The 23,265-nt window shown below is 37.6% G+C and overlaps 1 protein-coding gene across 4 annotated transcripts in view; it reads left to right on the plus strand.

The window, feature by feature from the left end:
• Positions 1-23,265, plus strand: part of PLCB4 (phospholipase C beta 4) — a 207,506-nt gene that overhangs the window by 153,047 nt on the left and 31,194 nt on the right. For 3 of the 4 annotated variants that reach the window (XM_075088219.1, XM_075088220.1, XM_075088221.1), the window contains 11 exons: positions 1,333-1,433; positions 3,117-3,152; positions 5,780-5,921; positions 6,566-6,650; positions 6,867-6,991; positions 9,025-9,076; positions 11,362-11,464; positions 12,605-12,769; positions 15,549-15,753; positions 20,194-20,282; positions 20,715-20,865. In XM_075088219.1, coding sequence (XP_074944320.1) covers positions 1,333-1,433; positions 3,117-3,152; positions 5,780-5,921; positions 6,566-6,650; positions 6,867-6,991; positions 9,025-9,076; positions 11,362-11,464; positions 12,605-12,769; positions 15,549-15,753; positions 20,194-20,282; positions 20,715-20,865 — 1,254 coding nt within the window. The remainder of the gene's footprint in view (positions 1-1,332; positions 1,434-3,116; positions 3,153-5,779; positions 5,922-6,565; positions 6,651-6,866; positions 6,992-9,024; positions 9,077-11,361; positions 11,465-12,604; positions 12,770-15,548; positions 15,754-20,193; positions 20,283-20,714; positions 20,866-23,265) is intronic. The other variant, XM_075088222.1, reaches the window with a different exon arrangement.

Below are 23,265 nucleotides of genomic sequence, written 5' to 3' on the forward strand. Positions count from 1 at the left end.
CTGTGGCAGACTGCATTGGGAACATGAGCTCAATAGGTGGTACTAGTAGTAATTTTAGTTTCCACTTACTGTTCAGAAGTCATACTGGAGCAGCAACTTAGTCAGATTTTCACTGTGTGTATGTGTATGTGCGTGAGACTGGGAAGCTATAATCTTTGCTTTGAAATCAGATTTTGTCACTCTTTTTAATACTTGTGTCAACATCAGATTGGATTATTGCATTATACTTTAAAAGGATAAAATGAGGGATAGGATTTTTCTTGCCAAACTTCAGATATGTTCAGTGTAAACCTCTGGATCTGAGCCAGTGATGTGGAATGTGTTTATGGCCAACAGAGAAAAATAGACATATCTAGGGTATGATTCACCTTGTCTGTTTTAAATGTCTACCTTCAGAAGAGGTAAACTGTGCATTGCTTGCAAGTGTCTGACCCAAGGTACTGGCCTGTGACCCATGTCATACTGAACATCCCAGCTTTAGTCTACCCCTTGGTCCTCTCCTTTATTTCCTCCTCTCCCCAGCACAAACCCACTGCTCTTGCAGTCAGTAGAAGCCCTCACGAAAGATATTCTTTGTGATCCAAATCTTGGCATCTGTCCTTGCAATGCTAAAAAAGTGTGAAGTACAATTTTTTGGAGAGGCCTCTCAGTATCTTTCTTCAGGTGATCAAGGAGCACAGAGGAGATTCTGTTGCTTTGCAGGCTGATTTCCAGTGGAATGCTTATTCCTAATAGTGTTCTTATTGTGCTGTGTTATTAATTACATGCTAGGCTACCAAGAGGCTCAAATAACTATTTTCTAAAATTATTCTTTAAATCCATATGAATAATGTGATTAATGGTTTTGTGTTTGTAAGAGGCCTTTTAGCTTCTTTAAGTACACCAGGTTCTAATGGAAAAATCACCTTAAAAGCAAATGAAAATGATTCCCTATAGTAGGGGCACATAAGGAGACTCTAACAATGCACGTGAGAAGCCTGGACACCGTCAACTTTTTACAACTTTATTTGAAGAGCTCTGTCTTCGTTTCTTGTTATTTCCGCCAAGGCTATTGGATTTTTTTTTTCCACTTTTGCTAAGCAAATTACTGATTCCTTCAAAAATACAGTCAATAAAATGTCTCTTACTAACCATGGCAAAACTGTAAAAATCTCAGGCCTTAGCTGTAATTTACAACTAATGCTTGGAAATCTAATACCCTGAATTTCAGTTCTCTCTTAAAAAAAAATGCCCAAATCAAATCTATGTGTTTAACTGTCATTTGTTTCATGTCTCACACAAACCCAGCAGTTGCTTTTTTTTTTGCACTGATCCTTTTTCTTTCCTGTGCAGCTGACCAGGAAGAAGAAGCTCATCCAGAGTACAAATTTGGAAGTGACCTTAATGTAGATGATTACAGTCAAAAAGAAGCTGTTGCCATCAGTGTCAAAAAGGTGGGATTGCTTTTTATATATATTTCTTTGGAAACTTTCCATGGAAGTGGGTGTAAAAGACCCTCTGTGTTGTGGAAGTGTCACAGCACATGTTGTCAGAAGAGTCAAAAGAACATCACCAGATTCTGTATCTTTAGGTTCATGAGAAGACAGAATTTTGTAGCCGAAAAGACTCTCTGCTTGTTCGGGTAGAATACTTATTGAGGAAACAGACTAAGTATGTAGGGAAACAGTGTATAAGTGGAGGATTTGATCAAGAATACTAATTAAAGACAGCAAGCAGTTTCTCGCTCCTGCCTCTGATACTTGACTTTGCATCTCAGTGGCAGAGCCCTAATATGAGGTAGAATATCAGCTTCCTTGCTCAACAATGTTTTCTTGCAAGGCTGCATTCTGTGTGTTTGTTACAGGGATTCCCTGGGTCATTTTTTATTGTTACTCTTAGGGTAGATCCTGCCTTCCACCTGCAGCAATGAAGGCCATATAGAATGATCATGCCCCAGTGGGGTAGTGTGGAAGTGGGGCTATACCAGAGAGCCAGCTGGCAGGCAGGGTAAGAGTCCCCTTTATTCCACTCATACCTGATTTAGTACAGTTTATCATTCTGTGCTCCGTAACTTGAATATTACTTGACAGTAATTAGATACAGAAAATTGGAATTCAAAACTAAGCCTGTTCTGGTACTGAAGGCGTTATTGCTGCTTCTAACAGGAAAAAAACCCCACATGTGAGTGCTAAGGTACCTTATCAGATCATGCTCCTCTGTCACTCAAGTATTTTGACTACTACTTCTCTCCTGCCTGGCTACCTTTGGATCTTACTCCAAATAGAAATATAGGTATGGAAAATCTTATATAGCACAGATTGCCCGTGGCAGTATGTCTCTAGCGGTATCACTGAGACATCAGACCTGCCTTCTTGGTATCTCTCCAAGTCAACATCTTTGTTTCTTCAGGACTTTTATGAATCCTCCCACTGAATTATTGTTTAACTTCTGTGCTCTAGGGCTGGTTTCACTTACTAAGTCAGCTGGTTCTTAACTACCTGAGCGTTTTGGGGTTTGGGGTTTTTTTTTTTTCAGAGTAGTCACTCATCCTTAGCATATACCCTTGGGTAACTTCTCTGCTTTTTTGCTGATCAGTGACTCAATCCTTATTCTTTAGGAATGTACCTTCAGTGCCAAGTCAACATTTATCTGCCTAAGATTCTCAGTAGTGGCAGCTTGTAATTGAAGATAGACAGCAGACCTTCCTATTGCAGATAACATCTTGAGATAGGCCTTTTCCAAATGTGGACATTTAAAGCACAGTTTACAATAGCCTTAACCCTTAAGTTTTCAGAGCCTGGGCATATCTAGGTCAGATGATCTTTTGTCTTGTCCAGGTGTGTCATTCTTTCATTCTTCTCTGAAACTTCCTGTCCCCAGCATCTAGTGATAGCACAGGTTTGAGCTTAACTGTCTGGCATCTTCCCTCCTATTTCCATCACTAGCCAGCTGTTGAATTTCATATCCTTGTGTACCCAAATTTTTGCAAATGTATGGGACAGGTGAGCCACACAGGAAGGTAGAAAAGCGTATATTTTTTGCTAAATGCATTAACTTTTTGAGGATTTTTTTTCCTTACTGTGAGTGTTTCCTGTTGCTTTTTCTTTGGGTAATGTATATATATTTTTTTCCCTTAGGCTGCTGAAGATTCTGAGCAAGAAAACAATAAAAAGGTGACACGTAGGATGTTATGTAGTTTGTTTTATTGCTTTATATCTAACATACATATTACTTACCATGCATTCTTAGTGGTTTAACAATTTTATTCACAGCTTCACTGCACCTATAGAGTATTTTTGAAAGTGACTCTACCTCTTTTTCTCCCCTGGGGTTTCTTCTGCAGTACTTTTATACTGGGGTTAGGGCTGTCAGAATATTTGGGGACAGGCAGGAGTGCATGATTTTTGCCTCCTTACAAGTGTCTGGTCTCAGTCTCAAATGTGATGCACTGGGAAACAGCAGATCTTTGAATGGTGTTAAGATGTATCATCCTACTTCTTTTTTTCCCTCTTCCCTTACCCTGACTGCACTTTGTTTTCCTCTCTCTTTTACTTCCTTTTGCTTTCCCTTGGAACTTCTGCATTTATCTTCTCCTAGGAATCCCTTCTGTAAGACTCTTCCCACCTCCTTCAACTCTTGTCCTTCCTTCTCTTCTCTCATCAAAGCTGCTTCTGTTTGTAACCACACTTTGTTTCAGTCTGTTGTTTTCTAAGTGGGTTCTGCTTCATTTCTTGAGGGGTGGGGAGGTGTAAATAACCTAGAGAGATCAACTTTCCCCCATTGTTTTCTCTAGCCCCTGAAAGGGTCGTGTGCTGTTGTAACCATTCCTTTGTTTCCCTAGGCTTTAAGAAACATTCCGTCCTTACCCCTTTCTAATTTTTAAAGTTGTGAACACTGCAAAGAGTATAGCCCATTCACTCTAATAATTATGGGTCTGCAAGTAAATAAGATAAAATCAATGACAGTGGATTGTCTCAGAACATTTTCTTAGAGCCAGTGTGTCAGTAATGCAGTGATACAGCTATAGTCTGCAGAGTACTATTGCCTTGGCACTAAGGCATGCATAATCCCCTTTGACTTCCTTTTCACTGTAATTCATTACTTAGATGTTTACGGATCAACATGGTAACATAGCATTAGCAATTCTGAGCAGTCAGCAGGAGGCACATTGAAGGAGCCTGGTTTTTGGAAAGTGGGTGGTCAGTTCTTTCTGAGTTACTGGCCTCCCAAAAATGAAGACAGTGAAAACGAGTGGTTACTTTGAAGAAATTTGGCCTTAATTTGATCTAAACTCCATTAACAGACCTAGTAACTCATAAAAGTATATACCATGTGGCATATTTAGGGAGCAGATCTGTGAACACTCAGTATGTGGATTCCTGAAAAGCAGTTGGGCTGAGCCCTGGTGATAAGTTTAATTCAGTCTAAAATGCACATAAAACCACGTGCACCTGGACTCACTCTGGTAACTCAGCTATTCTATGCAGTCAGAAAATAACCCTCCTTGTGGCTGTAATCATCTTATCATATCAAGGCATAAATTATTTCACTTCACATTGAATTCATTTTTTGAAATGTGTCCACACTATTTGGCAGGTGGAGGTACATGCCTGTAATAGTGGCAAGTAGTTTCACATCTCCTTTCCTCTCCTATCTCCTGGGTAAATGAGTTGCAGTAGTGCAGGTACTGTGAACTGCGTTCTTCGTCCATGCTTTAGTGCTGTTAGAGATGCTGAGACTTACTGCCTGAGAAAGGACTTTGCAAAGCTTCCTGTTATTACTGTTTCCTGATAAAATAATGGAGGAGAACTTTCTGACAAACCTGGGTTGCATTCTGATGGTAAAAAGCTGTACTGTAATAATTTTTGTATATACTTAGTACTTCCTTGCAAAAGTTCACTGTCAGCCTGCACTAGGTTAGGTTTTTTGGTAACTGGTTCATTGGTAGGAGGACAAGCAAAAGTGTGCATGCCATGAACAGTAAGCCTTGCAGAGTTTGCTTAGATTGACAGAGATCTTTCTTTTTCTTTTCTTTCTTTCTTTCAGTGAAAACAATGTGTTTCAAACTGGTTTAGGGAAAGGCAAAAGTTGGACAGATAGATCCACATGAGAAGCGCTTCCTGTTGTGGATTTCTAGCAGACAAGATACTTGTAAAAAACTTTTGAAGTTGTGTTATAAATATAGTTCATCTTTATGTGAATGATGGATTCAGATTTTTATCATTTTAAGTGGCCAGGAATGTGAGCTTGGTACTGCGTCTGATGTTGGTCTTGTGACATCTGTTTGTCCAATGAAGGTTGCAATCCCTATATTTTGGTCTGCCTTTATTAGTAAAGATTAGCAATTGAACCTATTTTAGTTTTGATGTTGAGAATGTTCCACTCAATACCAAGTATGCATTACCCCACCACTATGAGAAAATGTGCATTAAATCACAGTTCTTAGGAATTTATTTGACAAAGGTAGATCATTATCTCCCATCATTGTTCAATCTGTTGTAATATTTATCTTTTATCCCAAAGTTATCCTACTAACATAATGTAAAATTTACCCACTGCTTAGGAGCTTTTCTGTTATCAGTCCTTGTGCATGCATCCTGTAACATTGAGAGTGTTTGGTGCCTATATCAGCAAGAAAATAAATCTTAATTTGTGACATCAAATTTCCACTTTTCTTGTATTAATTTGCACTTTCTTTAACTTTCTGCAGATTTGGGTATAATTTTATATCACATTTGAAAATTCCAACACTGGTGTTTGCACGCAAAAATAGTGATTATTCTTTTCAATGTGTTTTCAGGGTTTAGTAACTGTTGAAGACGAACAAGCGTGGATGGCATCTTACAAATATGTAGGTGCCACAACCAATATACATCCGTATTTATCAACAATGGTCAACTATGCTCAACCTGTAAAATTTCAAGGTTTCGATGTAGCAGAAGGTAACATAAAAGGTTGAATGAAATAAAGTATTTGTCTGTTTATTCTAGGTAGTTTTTTAATCTCTACATTTTCTGAGTTTAGAAATAACGTAAGACTTTTATAGTTTAGTGACCATCATCAGTATATTTTTAGATCTCTGTTTCCTTGAATGTAAAGTTAGCATGTTATTCCGTCAGTCATCCACACGGAGTCACTAAATTACTGGGAGAACATGAAGCTGTTGAGGTTGATTATATTCTATAGTCCTTTCCTGCTAAACTGTTTTTTTTTTTAGTTCATCTTTCTGTAAAGTAAGGTAAGCGTGATTGTCACAGTGGTCAGCAGATAGCTGATGCTTTCATTTTGCAAACTAGACCATTTATCACGTTGTTTTGCCTTATCTAGCCACGCAACACAGGCTTTGAATAATGATTTTGCCCTAAGCAAAAAGTGAAAGTTTTGTTGATATCCCAGGAAGTGAAAGAAGAAGGCAAGTCAAAAATATTATGAAATTTCTCTTCAGTATAATTTGATTCTATGAGTGACAGTTAATGGGGAAACAGACCAGAATATGCTATATCCTGCTATTATGTATAGTGCATGATTTTGAATTTTGATTTGTCATTACAGCAGTGTTTTGAAATGTCTTGTCTTTTCTTTCTAGAACGTAATATTCATCATAATATGTCCTCTTTCAATGAATCAGTTGGACTAGGATATTTGAAGACCCATGCTATTGAGTTCGTGAAGTATCCTTTCACCTCCTCATACCACTTCTCTACTAACGCTACAAATAAACAAGTGTACCTTTCTAGATTTACAATCTTTGTGTCTATAAAGGAAAAAGGAAAGTAGCTCATAGGATGAGAAATAGTAAGATTAATGTAAGAAATATTGAAGATACCAGGATATGACTGTACATTTCTATGATGTTTTTATTTGCTTTTCCTTGATGAATTATACAGTTATAATAAACGACAAATGAGTCGGATATACCCAAAGGGAGGCCGAGTGGATTCCAGTAATTACATGCCTCAGATTTTCTGGAACGCTGGCTGCCAGATGGTCTCACTGAACTATCAGACCCCAGGTAGGCAGCAGCGACCAGTGAACCTCAATCCTAAAGAATGGCTTGGGCAATAACTCAAACAGATGCCATGGATTTGCTTCTGGCATTTTTTGAGGAAACAGACATATGGCTAAATAATACGGAGGGTTGGAATTATGGAAGCGTAAGACAAGGAATGATAAAAAAGCCATACATAGAAGGAAAATTCAGTCCCCTTTCATGGAAAAATAACAGACTACTGTAACTTTTCACATAAATGATAATGTTTTATTAATAAAAGGTGTTAATTACAGGGAAATAACTGTTTTCACAAAACACAGCTTTGGCATGGTTGGGTGCATGTCTCCAAACTAAAGCTGAAGGAGTGTACAAATTAAGATGCCAAAAAGTAATGACTATGTGCCAAATGCATTTCTAGACCAGTTATTATGCAGTGTTAAAGAGACGTGTTCTGCATCAGAGGATGGGGTCTGAGATCCCAGCTTAGAGAATGATGCCTGGGAATGGCAATGCCTCTCCACAGCATAAACGGAGAGGAATGTATTGTTCCTATTCAATGAAGGTATGAGTATAACCAACAGGGTAGAGTTTTTTGTTATTTTGTTGTTGGGGTTTTTTTGATTGGTTTTGTTTTTTGTTTTTAAATTAATCTAGGAATGTCTTCAGTCATATATGTAACAGACCATTTTTTTCCATTTTCTCTATCTAGCTGTGATAGTGCTTTTGTGCTTTTCCCTCCTCTCACCTCCCAGCCCCCAAATGGTGTCTTTGGTACTGCAGGCACTCCTAGCGATCATACCCTGAGTTCTGTCCTGCTAAGCTTTGCACAGATTTCACTAGCGGTGGAGGAAAGAGAAAGCTGTAGTGGGATACACTACTTGTAAAGCACTCCACTGGACATTATTTGGAGGTCGGAGCAGATAGGCAAGCTTCACTCATCTCCTAACACTGTCTCTGCCCGCTGCATGTCATTCTCAACCTCTTTATATTGCAAAATAAGTGTTAATTGTATAATTAGAAGTGAGCAACTTTCCTGTATTAGTCTTCTATGATCCAACTGTGCTGACAGGCTGAAGAATAATTGAGGAAATACAGGCTAAGGCTGCCCAGTAAAGCAAATAATAACTGATGAGGGCATAGGAGAATCTTGTGTTTTGTGTAACAGTGAATGTATACAAAAGAATTTGTCCCTTTTGAAGGCAGAGTCTGTTGGGCAAGAGAATACCTGTGTTATTGCTAAACAAAAATATTGTATTCTAGTGTAATTGGAAACCTGCAGGAAAACCTATTTTTTTAAAAGTTTGGGAGAGGGTTGGAGAGGAGGGGAGTTATGTGTTTGCTATTTTTTTTTATGTACAAGTGCCATAATAATGTCTTGAATAACATTCAGATGCTTTAAATGTTGGAACTAAGCAATGCTGCTGTAATCTCTGCAGTTTCTTTTTGTGGTATTTTATTCAATTAAGTCCATAGAAAACCAGTGCAATCTTCATTTCACCTTCTTTAAAACTTTAGGATACAAACAGCTTTGTCGGAGGTAGTTGTCAACGGCCGTTGTAGACAAATAGACACTTCTAGGATGTCTCGTCTAGTGTGTTTTATATGGCTGCCTTAGAATGAGATTATTGCACTGTTAAAAGTGCCAGTTTCCCTCCATTATTCAAAATTACTCTAGATCAGTAACACGAATGGAGACATCTATACTGTAGATACCAGAAATTAGATGATGGAAATCCCATCCCAGGCATTTAACGTGACCACAGCCTGATGGTTCTCTGTCTACCCAGGTGTGCTTGAATTCAGGGAGAGAGTGTTTTCTAAGCACAGTGCAGACCTCAGCTTGGTTGATAAAGCTGCTACTACTGTAAAGAAATCTCAAGTTTTCCTATTGCTTCCTTTTATTTCTTAGATATGTGCGGTTTATATGCATTAAATTTAGTTTTCATTTAAACTGATTATTCTGTACAAACTGTCTTATTTTCTTTTTTTAAAAAAGGTTGTTCGTGATCTGTGTTATTTAGAGGGAAAGATAGTATTTTTTACTCTCTTGACAGATTTAGCAATGCAGTTGAATCAAGGAAAATTTGAATATAATGGATCATGCGGGTGAGTAATATGATTTAAACTGTTGTCACTGTGTATCAGAATCCTTTACTATGGTTTTAATAAAATTTTGTCACTATTAATTATGTGTTACAAAAGAAAAATGGGACGCTAGGTGAAGAGTAGAAATTAGCAGAATTCAGGGAGAATTATCTCCTGTAAGGAGGTATTCTGATGAATATGATTTTTAATTATGCCTAGTTTTGAAAGATGAGATAGAAGAGGCTTTGTGTGCAAATTATGAAGAAGATCATGAATACCATACACAGTTATTTAAATACATCTTCAGCTTCTGTTCTCAGCCTTTCTTTGAAGATATGCCACAGAATGGAGATTCATTGCATATTTCACAGAATTGCCAAATTTACTTGGACAGGTTGAGTCTTAATACATAGGGACCTTTTTTTTAATCTGTGTACTTCAGCTGGAGACCAGATTTCACAGAGAATACTGAAGTGTTTCATCTCTCTTAAGTCCTTGCTCTGGACTTTTGCATGAAAAAGGATGCTCAAGTGATCATAGATTTTTCTCAAATGTTGAGTTTGTACCTTACTAGTATAGGCTAATCATTAACGGGGACGGGGAGTTTTTAATGAATTATAGGAAATGACAGTCCAGAAACACATTGAAATCTCCAAGCTCATCCTGGAAAGAAACATTTATTTTACTAATGCAATCTTATTCAGAAAAATCTGAATAGATGAAACTCGGTAAAACTCCTCATCTGCAGAATGGGCAACATCATACTTGGCCACTCCTTGCCTTTATTTCAGTTGTGAGCTCTTCAGATAGAGGCTGTTGGTTTTGACAAAGGTGCAGTCTCTGGTCATTTCAGTCAGCATAACAAAAATAAAAGGAAAAAAAAAGCTATTTTTATGGCACATTATGACTCCTTTCTTGTTTGACCCACAAGCCTAGTAAAAGAGCACATATTCACTCTTGCCAAATGCTTTTAAGGACAGGCATCATTATAAACTAAATTACTTAATTCTTATGTCAGTCTTCTGGTATTACAGTAATATAGTGGTAATATTTTGATATGCATTGTAAATGTGGTGCTGTTTCAGTTACAGAAAACACATGGGGCAATGAAAATAGAAAAACTACGTTTCCTTCTGTCTGTACTCCTTAATTTACTCTGATTTACAGTTTTCATGCTGGTGAAAGAAGATCAAGTCACTCTAGTTTCAGCATTTTTTATTTCAGCAGGCCAGAAGCAGAGGCTGAAGATGTTTCTAATAGTTCCCTTCTGCCCATAACCTACCTTAAATTAATAAAATATTATTAAATCACACACATTTATAATGTGAGAAAAATGAGGAATATTACTTTCCTAAACAGAAGCCACATTATAAAATGGGAGAAAACACTGATCTTTTTTTCCACTGGAATTTTTCCAGCATTTTAAAATTGTTTCTGAATTCTGTCTAGGCCTTTATAACATTGTGTACCAGTGATTCACTAGAGGGACTAAGAGTGGGTAAAAAACAATCTTGTAACAGCAGTTGTCTGTCAGGCTGCAGAATTAGCAAGATGAATCCAGTTACACTTTTTTCCCACCAGTGGAAGAGAACCCTTCATGTCTAGCACAGCATTTCTGTGATCAACTGCTATTTCATTTTGATGGCAGAATCCTTGGGTTTTAATTCATCAGAGTGTGTATCGGCTTCATTGATATGTTGATCCAGTGTATAGTCCTCAGGGATGTATCGTAAGCATTATTATGGTAGTACCTTTCATGCCTGCTATAATTAATAATCTGTCAGCACTGACATTATCAGCTGTTTCCCCCAAGGTTTTATAACTGAGATGAAAAAAGTGGCTTCAAGCTGAAATTTATTTTATGAGTCTTGACTCTATGGAACTGCTTCATTTAAAAAAATAAGACTGAGTAAGCCTTCTGTATTTTTCCAGAGTGTTAAAGAATTAAAACAAATGAGGGCATCTAGTTTTTATTATATGATAACTCACTGTATTTTTAAAATGTATTATTAAATTATTTTGAAATGTCCTTGATTATATTACATTTATTTTCATCTTGAAATCCAGGGTTGATTTCATCTCTCAGTAGCTGGTAATTCAAAATTAAGATTAACATTTGTCTGTAATCTAGACAACCGTAATATTTCCTTTTACTTCCTCAGACTTGCAGCTAGAATGATAGTCTGTATTTTACAGTGCTGCAGGAGAGTTCATTGTTTAAAGCTTCAACATCCATTTTATTTGTATTTAATAGAATTTTATTTTCCACACAAGAATAATTTTCTTCTTCTTTTGCTTGAAATAAGGTATCTACTTAAACCAGATTTCATGCGACGACCAGATCGAACATTTGACCCTTTCTCTGAAACTCCTGTAGATGGTGTAATTGCTGCAACATGTTCTGTACAGGTAAAACAGCAATAGACAAACTTCTGTCATCTTATCACATCCAAAATCATGTTTAAATGTCAACAGAAATAGGATGTCTACAGAAAATGTGTTTGGATTGTGTGGATTTCATCAAATTGTTTCCACTGGGGTTTTTTATATTGCTGGCGAAGACATCTGTGTTTACTTGATCTGAGTGGAACACAATAGAACTAGAAATGGTTTGTTGTTATACTTTATCACTGAATTTTATCGCCCCTCGTGTTCTTTTTGAATTACATCAGCCATTGACCTAAGTTTCATTTGCACCTCCAGAAGAACAAAAACTTTCTATTAATGTTTTTTTTCTTTAATGTTAATGACAGTACAGTCCCTCCAAGAAGGAAGTGGGATGTGGTGGTGAGAACATAAGTTCTAAGTATCACTAGAGATAGTTCTTAGATCACTTATTTTGCCACGTACTCTTCTTGTGTGACTAAAACTAGTATAAAATTCCATATAAATTCTGTTATAAAGGAGTTGAGTGGACCAAAGGCAGTGATGGTACCCCAAAGCCATATAACCTTAAGATTTCTAATCCAGAGTGTTCCCTGGAAGAATGTTAGATCATGAAAAAAAAAGGACTAGAAATGAGCTTAGGTCTGTGAAATAGTGTTTCAGGTTTTTTTCTTCCCTCCTTGATCATAGTAATGAAAAGATAAGCTGTATTTTTTAGTAGTAGATCATCTTAATGGAATAAAAATTTTCCCTGAAGTACTAACCCGCTGTGGCTAGATTAATCTTGACTTGGAGTAAAATTGCAAAAAATCTTCATTTACATAACCATATAGAGGAGTCATGTGGGTTTTTTGTTTGTTTGCTTTTTAAGCATCCTACAATTCCCAGACAGATAATATGGAGTTAGACTGACATGTGATTAGTTCAAAACCTTTACCTAAGTAAAAGCAGAGCAATACCTTCCTTTCACCAATTTGTACTCAAGACGTACAATAGATGACAGTACTTCCGAAGAGAAAGTTTCATATGATTAAATAAATGTATTTGTTCCATATAAAGCATTTTTCAGACTGCTGTCAATAAAAAACCCCAGTATTTCCAGTATTCATAAAATGCCATGTACTTTGTATTGCTTTTCTTTACTGCTCTGTTGTTATGTTGCAGGTCATATCTGGTCAGTTTTTATCAGACAAAAAAATTGGTACGTATGTAGAAGTGGATATGTATGGTTTACCCACGGACACGATACGTAAAGAATTTCGAACACGCATGGTGATGAACAATGGTCTGAACCCTGTTTACAATGAAGAATCATTTGTATTTCGAAAGGTAGGATATTTGGAAAGCACAGTTTGTGGTTGCCAGCCCTTTTGCCCATGAGCATCCTTGCTCACTTGAGCCACCCTTCCCTGCTTCAGTCTGACTGCTCACATGAATAAGTACTGCTCCCATGAAAAAGGGTTTGTAGGGTTCCTGTTTACTACAGTAAACAATCTAAAGCTGAAATAAGCTTTCAAGAGGTTGGTTTTTTGGTTTTTTTTTTTTAATTTTGCTTGGCTTTATTTTTCTAACGGATAACTTCTGTAGCTGTCACATGATTTTTTTTTTTGTTTGTTTGTTTCTGTTTGGCTTTTCCCTCCCCTTTGCTTCCTCTTCCCACTTGGAGGTAGCCACCTCCTCTGTGGCCATGCCTGTGTTCAAGGTATGCAGTCTGCTCAGAATGAGCCCCCGCTGGTGGACACCATCATTCCTTGGAGATTTCTTCTTCCCTGCCCTGGCAGTGGCTGCTATCTTGCACTGTTCCTTCAGCCCAGAGGGCAGGTGAGATGCTGCATCCAAAGCTAAGGTCAATGTTATTACATGGAAAAGTTGGAAGGGTGCTGTGTTCCTCAGATGTGTTGCCAGCTCCCTCCTTCAGTAGTCCATGTGCATTATGTACCTTTTTTTTTCCTCTAATAACAAAAAGAAAAACAAACCTTTTTTTCTTGATATGGGGGATTTAAAGAGAGAGATCAGTCATCTGTGTTCAGTTTTTATCTCTCAGTCTTTATATATATGATACACACACATATATATATTTTTTTTTTTTTGTCAGCTGGAGTTTCATCAAGACTATCTGTGTTAGCAGTGCTGTCTTTGATAACATCTGTTTTACTTACATCTGTTTTGCTGTCATGCAAAATTGTTGCTCTTTTATTCCAAAGTGACAGACTCTGCTGAGTGGTGATAACACTTCACACTTGAGTATATTATACACATAATCAGCTTTCTTAACAGTATAACCAGTTTTTAATAGAAATGTAGTTAATGCACGAGGTTTTTCTGGACTCAAATATATTCTGGAATCAATGTTACTTCAAGTGCTTTTCTCTGCATAAGAGGAGGCACAGGGAAGATGCTTAGGTACAGTGACAGGCAATCACGCTGCCCATTGCTTGCTGGCCATATGGCCAGCATCTGCTGCTTTCTGATTTCTTAAATCAAAAGCCCCATAAATTACAGGATGCACACAGCTCCAGTCTAAAAGAGGGGTACCTGTGTATCATGGTATTGGTACAGTGGCTGATAACCAATATTCCTTGGACTTTCTGCTGTGCTCTCCGATGAACAATTACATGGTCACACATTCTCCTGAATAACTCATACTTTAAGCCAGCCAAGAGATTATTTTCCTTCATCTCAAGCCCTTATCATATCAGGCTTAGCACTGTAATCAAGACATACGTTGATGACCAAGCAGATGAGTGATATAAATACAGCAGGAACAATTCTTCTAGTTGGAGGAAATGAAGGTGTGAGGTGTCGTGAGGGTGGAAGTGGCTACCAGGATACCATAGAACAAATTAATGGAGAGGGAACAATACACTACTTAGTACCCATTCCTGCTCCCTAGCAAATCTATGTCTCACCCCATCACGTAATCAAAGATGTGCTGATCTGCGGCCTGTAGAGGAGAGATCTTACCTTTTTGGGTTACAGTGTTCTCCTCAAGCTGATGTTTAATCCTGCACAGTTGTTCTCAGGTAATATATTTGATTTTCTTCTGTCATGTTTTCTTGTTTTTATTTTAATTAAAATAAAGCTTCTGTCGTTCTAACCCAAGTTCCATGTTGTCACTCTGTTGTGTAAGGGGGAGAACGGGGTGAGCGCTCGGAGTGCTAAGTTATAATCAAGTAGAGCAGCAGGTGGGTTCACATGCCAAAAACATACTTTATTTTGTGCCCTCTAAGACTGAAAATGAAGGTGGCAGGGGCAAAGTCTAAGGGAGATAGTAGATGCAGTTTTTCTTAGGTCTTTCCTTTTGTCCTATAAGCATTGATACACAGAGCCAGGTAGAGAAGGAGTTAGAAGACCTTTCTGAAGTGGCAGAGGGGCTGCACCTCTCAGTTAGGCTGTATGTTCCTCACTGCTCCATGCACAGGGGCAGCACTTCTGTTCCAAGGAAGGCAGGGGATTTTTTTGTTACTGTTTTGGTTGGTCCAGATGGGGGCTGACAGATAGCTGGCAGCATCCCTGACCACCATGCATACCTTGTACCCTTCATGTCCTGAGTACAGCACACCCACTTCTGCTGGCAGCATGCCATTTCAGCAGGTCTGTCACCCTGTCCTGCCCTCCTGTGTCTGCTTCTCCCCTTTGCAGAACCTGTAGTTCAGCATACATCCCCATCAGCTTGTGCTTGCACTCTTCCGGTTCTTCACTGCACTTTTGGATACATCCCAAATCCCATCTTTCTGTAATAGTTCCTCCTGATTCAGTGCTATCTGCCCTTTGATTGCCACTGTATTTGTCATTTCCCAGGTAGTGTTTACCTGCCTTCTTATCAATGTCACCAGTCTTCAGTAATGAAAAATAAATATTAAAAATATTTATCTAATGTAACTGCAAGCTGTAGGATTTGCCTATTCTGAAATCTACCCATTATTTAGGGTGAAAAAAAGCTTTTCTAGGAAAGATTAATCTCAAAGTGTGTAGTTTGCAGGGAATGGCATTATCTTACAGTAATGATAGTCTGTTTCTGGCATACAAAGTGAATGGTTCGAACATGGGAGGCGGGGAGGGTGCAACTATATTAGTAATTTAATTTCTTCATTTTATGGCTTTCCAGGTTATTCTCCCTGATCTTGCTGTCCTGAGAATAGCAGTGTATGATGACAATAACAAGTTGATTGGTCAGAGGATCCTGCCTCTGGATGGTCTTCAAGCAGGTTACAGACACATTTCCCTTCGGAATGAGGGCAACAAACCACTCTCTCTTCCAACAGTTTTCTGCAACATTGTGCTTAAAACATACGTGCCTGATGGTTTTGGAGGTGAGATAAACCTGTACCTCAGCATGCTGTAGATCTTGAGTGTTGGTGTGGAAGTAGTAAGTGCTGCAGTGTCAGTATGCCAGCCGGAAGCAGACACGCAATCCTGGAGAATTGGAAACCCTGCGTATTCAGTTAAGAAATCAGCTTTTAGACCAAGTGCCTGCCCCAGTGTTAATAATAATGACATGTATCTGTTAAATGACAAAATAATATGGAAAGTAAGCTAATACTAGAGTTAGCTCAATTTTATTTTCTCTGTTGACATTTTAGGAATATTCTTATTTTGATTTTTTTAAGATTACATTTTTTTCTGACATAAATATTTGTAAGGTAATAGTGTATTTTAGCTATATTGTTTGGCCTATAGATATAAGCAATTGATGCAGAATCTAGGCATATTTTTTTCAAACAAAATCACTTTTGTATTCTTGAGAATATTGGCATATTGTTAAAAATGTGAAAAAATTTAGCATCTATAACCTTTCTGAAATTTTCTCTCCTAATTTTACATGGTTTTGGTGTGTTTTGATTATTTTGGGTTTTTCAGGGAAGAAGTTTTTGATGTGACCCATTTCCATGATCAGGTTGGCAGGGCCATGGCCATTTATACTGAGTGGTGGCAAATTGCCACATGTGGCTAGAAACAAACAGCTGAGAATAATCATTACACCACTTAAATCAGTGCGATGTGTAAGTTCACCCTGAGGGTGTACCTCTGGGAAATGTTTTCTTCACTGCAGATAAAATTCAACTGTACGTTAGACAATAAGTAAACCATTTAAAACTGTAAAATAGAAATTGCAGTCCCTCTGTGTGGCAAAATGAAGTTCACCTTAGAGTTGATTGGTGAAACATTATTGGTAAAAATTATATTTTGCTCTTTGCAAAAATTATTTCAAACCTGCTGTCTATGCAAAGAATTACTGCTGCTTCTCTGCGTGTCATTTCCTTAGTACAAACTGGAGAAAGGGAAGGCTTTCCTAACATATTAGATTGTGTATCTGCAAGTCCATGTTTGCTGCTATTTATCCAGGCTTTAAAAGAATGAACAGGCCTAGACTTCAGTAACAATATTTCATGGAAAAAGTTAAGCATTTACAGAAGCGTTTGTGTTGTTCATATGTGAAACCCTGGTTGCTGGCAAGTCAGCTGGAGTTTTGCCCCAGGTCTTGGAGCACTACCATGCCTTTATGCAGCATGTTTCATCTGCAGTATTTAACTTCTGGGACTTTGTCTCAAGACAAATCTAAGCTTCTGCTTAAGCTTGAGGTTCTCGAGGCAGCAACTGAACCATGAATCTAAGGGACGCATTTAAGCATGTGCTTTAATTCTTTCCTGAACTTAAGCTTTTGACAGTAAATGACTCAGTTAAAATGTTTTCTTAACTAGGGACATGCTTCTGATTTGGGATTGATGCTTTTCTGAATGATATCCCACTTTTTCTAAGCGTAGAATTTAAACTCTGCTGATTTTGATGTGGCTTAATCTGCTGAGTATGCTGGTTACATAGGGAGAAAATATTTTTTATTTTCTTTTTTAAACTGCAGTATACAAACTCAGAAGTGAAAGACTTGTTTTTCAAAGAGAATTTGAACATTAGTTCAGAATTTGCAAATTGTGTGCAGTTCAGTACTAACTGATCTACTGCATTGTCAGCATTGGTACAGATGGTTTATCTGGAGAGGTGGGGACATAGAAAAACTTTACTACTGCTAAGTAACAGTAACATTACAGTAAAATGCTACTAGAATGAGTGAAATGGTTGTCATAGCTTACTCTTAGTGTTGGGAAAAACAGACTGCATATTCACAGGAACTAAATGGGTTCCATTATTAGTTCTCCTCTCCCTTGCCAGAGAGTTTTGATGTATCTCAAGTATTTTTCTCATCGATACAGAACAACAGTATGATGAACAACTGGGATATAACTTTTGACACTTGGGTGGAATCACTAGTATTGTAGCTGCATGTGGTTTTTAATTGCTTATCTTCTGCAGTGAACCTCTCATTGTTTTATGAACTATTGTTAGGATCTCCATGGTTGTTTTAGCAAACTCGTAGGAAGGTATGGCTCAGTTCAATAGCTGCCTCCTTTCTTTTTTATTTCTTTTTTTTTTAACCTGCATCAGTAAGATTTAAAAAGTTGTACCGAATAATAACTGGAATGGCTAATGCATTGTAGGCTTTAAAAGATGCACAATTTTATTTTTCATATAACTTGGTACTTTCTTGTGGTTTATTTGCATCAGCTATGCTGTTCCAAATAAAGCACAATACTGGTGCAAATTAATGCAAATGAAGAAGCATTCTCCAGTGAGAGGCTTCTGTAACAGAAGTCCATACATAAGTAAGCATGGCTACTTAGGTTAGTGGTTAGAGTCCTCTGTAATGTACTCTTCAGTGATTTTCCTAGTTTTACATTTAACCTTCTACAAAATGCTATTCCCCACACCCACTTTACCTCACTGGGGATAAAGAAGAACGTAAGCAGAGGACACATGACAATGTGAGAAGCAGCGATGAGTCACATCCCCCTCGTAGAAATGCTGAGCCTTTGGTGATGTGCTTATATGGTTAGTAATAAAATTTACAAAGGTCTTGCTCTCCCAAACATGTTAGTCATTTTTACCTTGAAGCTCATGATAATCATGTTCCATTTTCAAGTGACGCATCGCATCCTATTAGCAGGGTAGTCCTGGATTTTCATTGAAGAGTACATGTGAAGGACAAAAAGACATGCTTACTAATTTAAGGCAAGGGGAAACAGCTGGTGCTGAGCTACAAGGCCATTGTTATGGCTGAAAATAAATTCTACATGGTTATTGTGTATATGAAGTAAGTTTCAGAAGACATCATTGGGTCACTGCAGTTATTGGAGACAACATATTTGAGTAGATAAACAGAGCTGTCAAGGGTAATGCTATGTATTCAGTACAACTTTTGTTGGAATGGGAACCCTGTCTGTGCTTTTTTTCGCTTGAGAAATGCATCTGGTGACTTCAGAGGAACAATTCATAGAACAACTTAGGTGGGAAGTGAGATGATACAGTCCAGCCCCTAATCTGCACAAGAAGGAAAGCAAGTGTCTTTCCAAAGCTTTCGTTGGGTTGGACCTGGTCAGTGGACCAGCTTCCCTGTCTTGCATCACTGTAAGCTAACTTGGAAAATGGCTGAAGAGATTACATGAAATGTGGGCAAAATTCAAATGATTATGAAAACCTGGAGTGTCAAGACTGTCATTGCAGAAGTAATGGCCTATTACGTTAATGAGACCATCAAGAATATAAGGGTACAAAAGCATTAATTTTTTACTCATATAGAGCCAAAAATAGGGCTTTGCAGCGTTCTGCAAAGAAACAGCTTCTTTGCAAGTGATGCGCTGTCTATGGTCCCCCTAACGGACGTGACAAAAAATGGAATTAATTAAATGACAATATTTTGTAGAGAATGATGAGTCAGTTGGGCTGCAGCATTCAAACTTTCTTTCTTAAGTTACTACTCTGACAAGGAAGGCTTACTAATTGAGACCAGTGACCTTTTTCTCCGTAATCCTGAGGTTTTAGAGGGATCATCACAGCAGATTGCTGCTGTGGTCTCTGAATGCATTCTAATTGTAGGTGCTGAATCAGTTTAATTTGTAAAATAATTTCTTGCTGTGGAGGGCCTCCTTTGCCATTTGTGAATTCTTTGACTGTTGAAATTAAGCATGGAAAGGGATTATTCAGTATGCAGGTAAAGATTCATGTGTCATTGTCTTCCTGTAAACCTATGCTTGCACATTTATCACTGCATATGGAAAACAGATTGAATAATCTATATAGTATCCGGTGCTGGGTAGTGCTACAATACCACTAGTGGTGCTGTGTCATGTGCAAGATTGAAATATTGGTCATTATGGTTCACAGAAAAGCCATTTCACAGCCTGCCATGTTCTAGACATGGTGCATCGCAAATTTGAGTGAGAACAGATTTCCCCAGTTGCTTTAACCACCCATCTGAAACTGCTATTTAGCTAGGAAATACAACAGCATTTTCTACAATTCCCTGCAGTCCCAAGTCAGTCAGCACCCCCTCGAATAACCACGAGACAAAGTTGTTAGTACTTTATGGATCAGGAGATCCCATTTTGGTCTCAAATTCTAGTGTCATCAGCTGGGACTAAGATAGGGTAACTTCAGTCAGATGGAGTCAGTGTGTTTTTCCTAAATAAGGTACCTGGATTAATACCACTGCCTTGGTGCATTGTAAACTGATTCATGCTCGTAGTGTGTTCAAGCACTGTGGCGATGAGCGCTTTCAGTCCTGCCAAGTTCACTGTGGAAAGTTGGACTATTGTTGCAAGCTATGGCTCCTATCTACAGGGGTAGAATAAACCTCTTGTAAAAGATTTCTTTCCAAATGCCTCTGAAGATCGTAGAAAGTTGATTTTTTTTTCTTACAGATATCGTGGATGCTTTATCAGATCCAAAGAAATTTTTGTCTATCACAGAAAAAAGAGCAGACCAAATGAGAGCTATGGGTATCGAAACTGTAAGTAGAACTTAATGATATTTATGTTCATGCTGTATTCTTTTTTTTAACGTAAACTGGTCTTTCTCCAACTGATGCATGTTACTTTATCATTTCTCATTTTCATATATAAGCCTCTTCATCCTGCTCTGAAATACATTGGCTTATGTTAGTTCACATGTCATGAAATACTATTCACTGACTTTTCACAGATGGTACTAACACATACCTTAGAAGTAGAAATTTTAAGAAATGAGGAAGGAGCCGTATTTTAGTAGGTAGCCATTTCAAATAGGTTACAAATATTTTACTGAGTGTAGTGTTGTTTGAAAGTATGTTGCAGTTTTCTTAATTATGTTTAAAGTAAGCAAGTTCAGAAATTTTCCATACCCCAACTTTTATACTACAAGTAAAACAACAATTGCTTTATTATGATGTGGATGTTTCTTTCAGAGTGATATAGCCGATGTACCAAATGACACTTCAAAGAATGATAGAAAAGGAAAAGCCAATAATGCCAAAGCCAACGTAACGCCTCAGAGTAGCTCTGAACTTCGACCAAGTACCACTGCAGGTTTTGGATCTGGGACTGATGCTAAGAAAGGTAGACAAAAATCATGTGTGCCACTCATTCAGTTCTGAAGTGATTCAGAAAGTCACAGCAAAGTATTCATTACTCAGTGTTAGTTTTGCAGTCATAGAATCATAGAATTGTTAAGGTTGGAAGAGACCCTTAAGATCATCAAGTCCAACCGCTAACCTATTACTGCCAAGTCCACCACTAAACTATATCTTCCTATTCATTCATACCCTTTTAGAAGGTAACTTCTTTTGCAATTGAGAGTAGTCTTTGTCTAATTGCAAATAAATTTTGTTTATTATGAAAATGTCTGTATAAAGCCAATTCAGCTTTATTTTACTAAGTGACCTCTTTGTGTAGCTGTATACCTACTGCCAATAGTAGTAACCTGCATGACTCCTGGAGTAGTTTACCAAAGATCTGCTGGAGGAACGCCAATAGGAATGACTGCTTTCTGGTATACTCCATAGAAACTCTTCTGCTTTATTTCTCCCTCCACAAATCCCTTGGCAGAGTTGCAGATTTAAGGAATTAAAGGTGTTTAGAATTTATTGGATTCTGTAGAGATTTCCCAACAATTAGAAATGTTTTCAGTGTGTGGTTTTACTCTGAGTAGCGATTATGGAAATGGCATGTTTATTGTAAAAAATATCCGTATTTAATATGCTCATTTATAAGTGAATAAGTCTTTTTCCTCACTATTCACCATTCACTATACAAAATCTTCCTTTAGAGTCAAATGGGATTATTTGTTTCTCACATGTCATCACAGGTAATGAAGATTAAGTGAGAAGACAAATTTGTGCAGCTGAATGAAACAATAAATATTTCTGTTAATGGGTCACAAGAATTAGGATCTGGTTCACTCTCTTTCATCCACCTTGGCCGAAAGGGATTGGTGGGAGTGAAAAGGAGTACTGACTGCTCTTGTTCTTAAACTTAAGCAGACATGGCTGAATACACACATGTGAAAGGATCTCTTGAGAATCAAGATACCATTTCTCTGGAGTCACTTTTGGCAGTAAAACAGGTTGTCTCTGGCACCTGAACTCTTTCAAAGTTCTTCCCTGGTGTAAAACCCAGATTATTTTATGCATTGAGGTATTTTCATATTTCAAGTGTCGTCACCAGGGTGCACAAGTATTTGTTTTATTGTGCATTAATTAAGCATGAAGTTTGCTGGGGTTGGCAACTAACTCCTGGTTGCCACGAAGTCAGACCTGGTGAACAAAGTAAATGAGCCTGTGTTTTAAAATAAAATCCTGAGGAAGTTTGTTTAGAACACAGCATGCCTGATGCAGCTCTGGTCTTAAACTGAGACTTCAGTACTTAAGCACTCTTGTCTGCAACCATTTTTATCCATGTTCTCACATGTTAAAATAGAGCTGTTCATCTTTATATTACAGGTAATGGTCCTTATTTTGTATTACTTACCTCTGTGATCTTTTAAGATCTGAATAATTCTGCCATTGTTAAAATATACAACTCACCTCGCTACTAGAAATTACGTATCCAACAAGATAGGATGTCTGGGGAAGGCTTTTGAATGCACAAGCATGTTGGGGTGTTTTGTTCTCTGACTTTCAGTAATAGTTAAGTGATACGTGTTTCTGAAAACTTCAGCCTCTAACTGTGCCTAAAGCTGTTCCACTCTCATTTGCTAGACTAATGTTAATATAATACAATTGAAGCAGTATATTATACTTTTATAAAAATTAAAAGTTTGTGTTACCTGAGGAGGTTGCCTCCCCCCCACCCCCACGCCTTTTTTTTTTCTTCTACAACATCTGAATATTTTCCAGTTAAATTCACCTTATAAGTCAGAAAGCCCTTTCAAGGCAGGGGAAAGCTTGTAGGCCACAAACACTATTAAGAGCACTTAACTAAATACGTTTGCAGTGTATTTATGTACAGGTGAACATTTTTGTGTAAGAACTCAGAAAAAAACTATGCATTACAACTTCCATGTTGTATTGACATTTTTATTAATGATTACATGTAGGATGTGTTTAGTAGTTTAAAAAAAAATCATAATATGTTGCAAAACATTTAATAAAGCATAAACATGAAATGAGATTGGTTTTTGCATTGCAGTTCAGGTGATCAAAATATATTTTCATTCATCTGAATAGTACTGTTAGTCTTGTATGATAGATCTGCTTGTTGTATTGGATTTTTATTATAATTTTCACTTCTTAGGGTTTTGTGTTTCTCCTCCATTTTTAACTCTCCTTTAGTCTTGGAGTGTACTGTTGCTCCTTTTCTCATAGCGTGGTATCAACAAAATGCAGTTTTTACCTCCATTAACATAAAGGCTGCAGGTAAATTTTCACTCCTATGATTTTTGTGTTTTAAATTGAGGAGGAGAAGTATACCTAACCTCAGTTAACCTTTATGTAGACATGTAGAATCTTACCCAAGAAG

The sequence above is a fragment of the Phalacrocorax aristotelis genome, chromosome 3 (assembly GCF_949628215.1).
Source record: "Phalacrocorax aristotelis chromosome 3, bGulAri2.1, whole genome shotgun sequence".
Classification (NCBI taxonomy): Eukaryota; Metazoa; Chordata; class Aves; order Suliformes; family Phalacrocoracidae; genus Phalacrocorax; species Phalacrocorax aristotelis.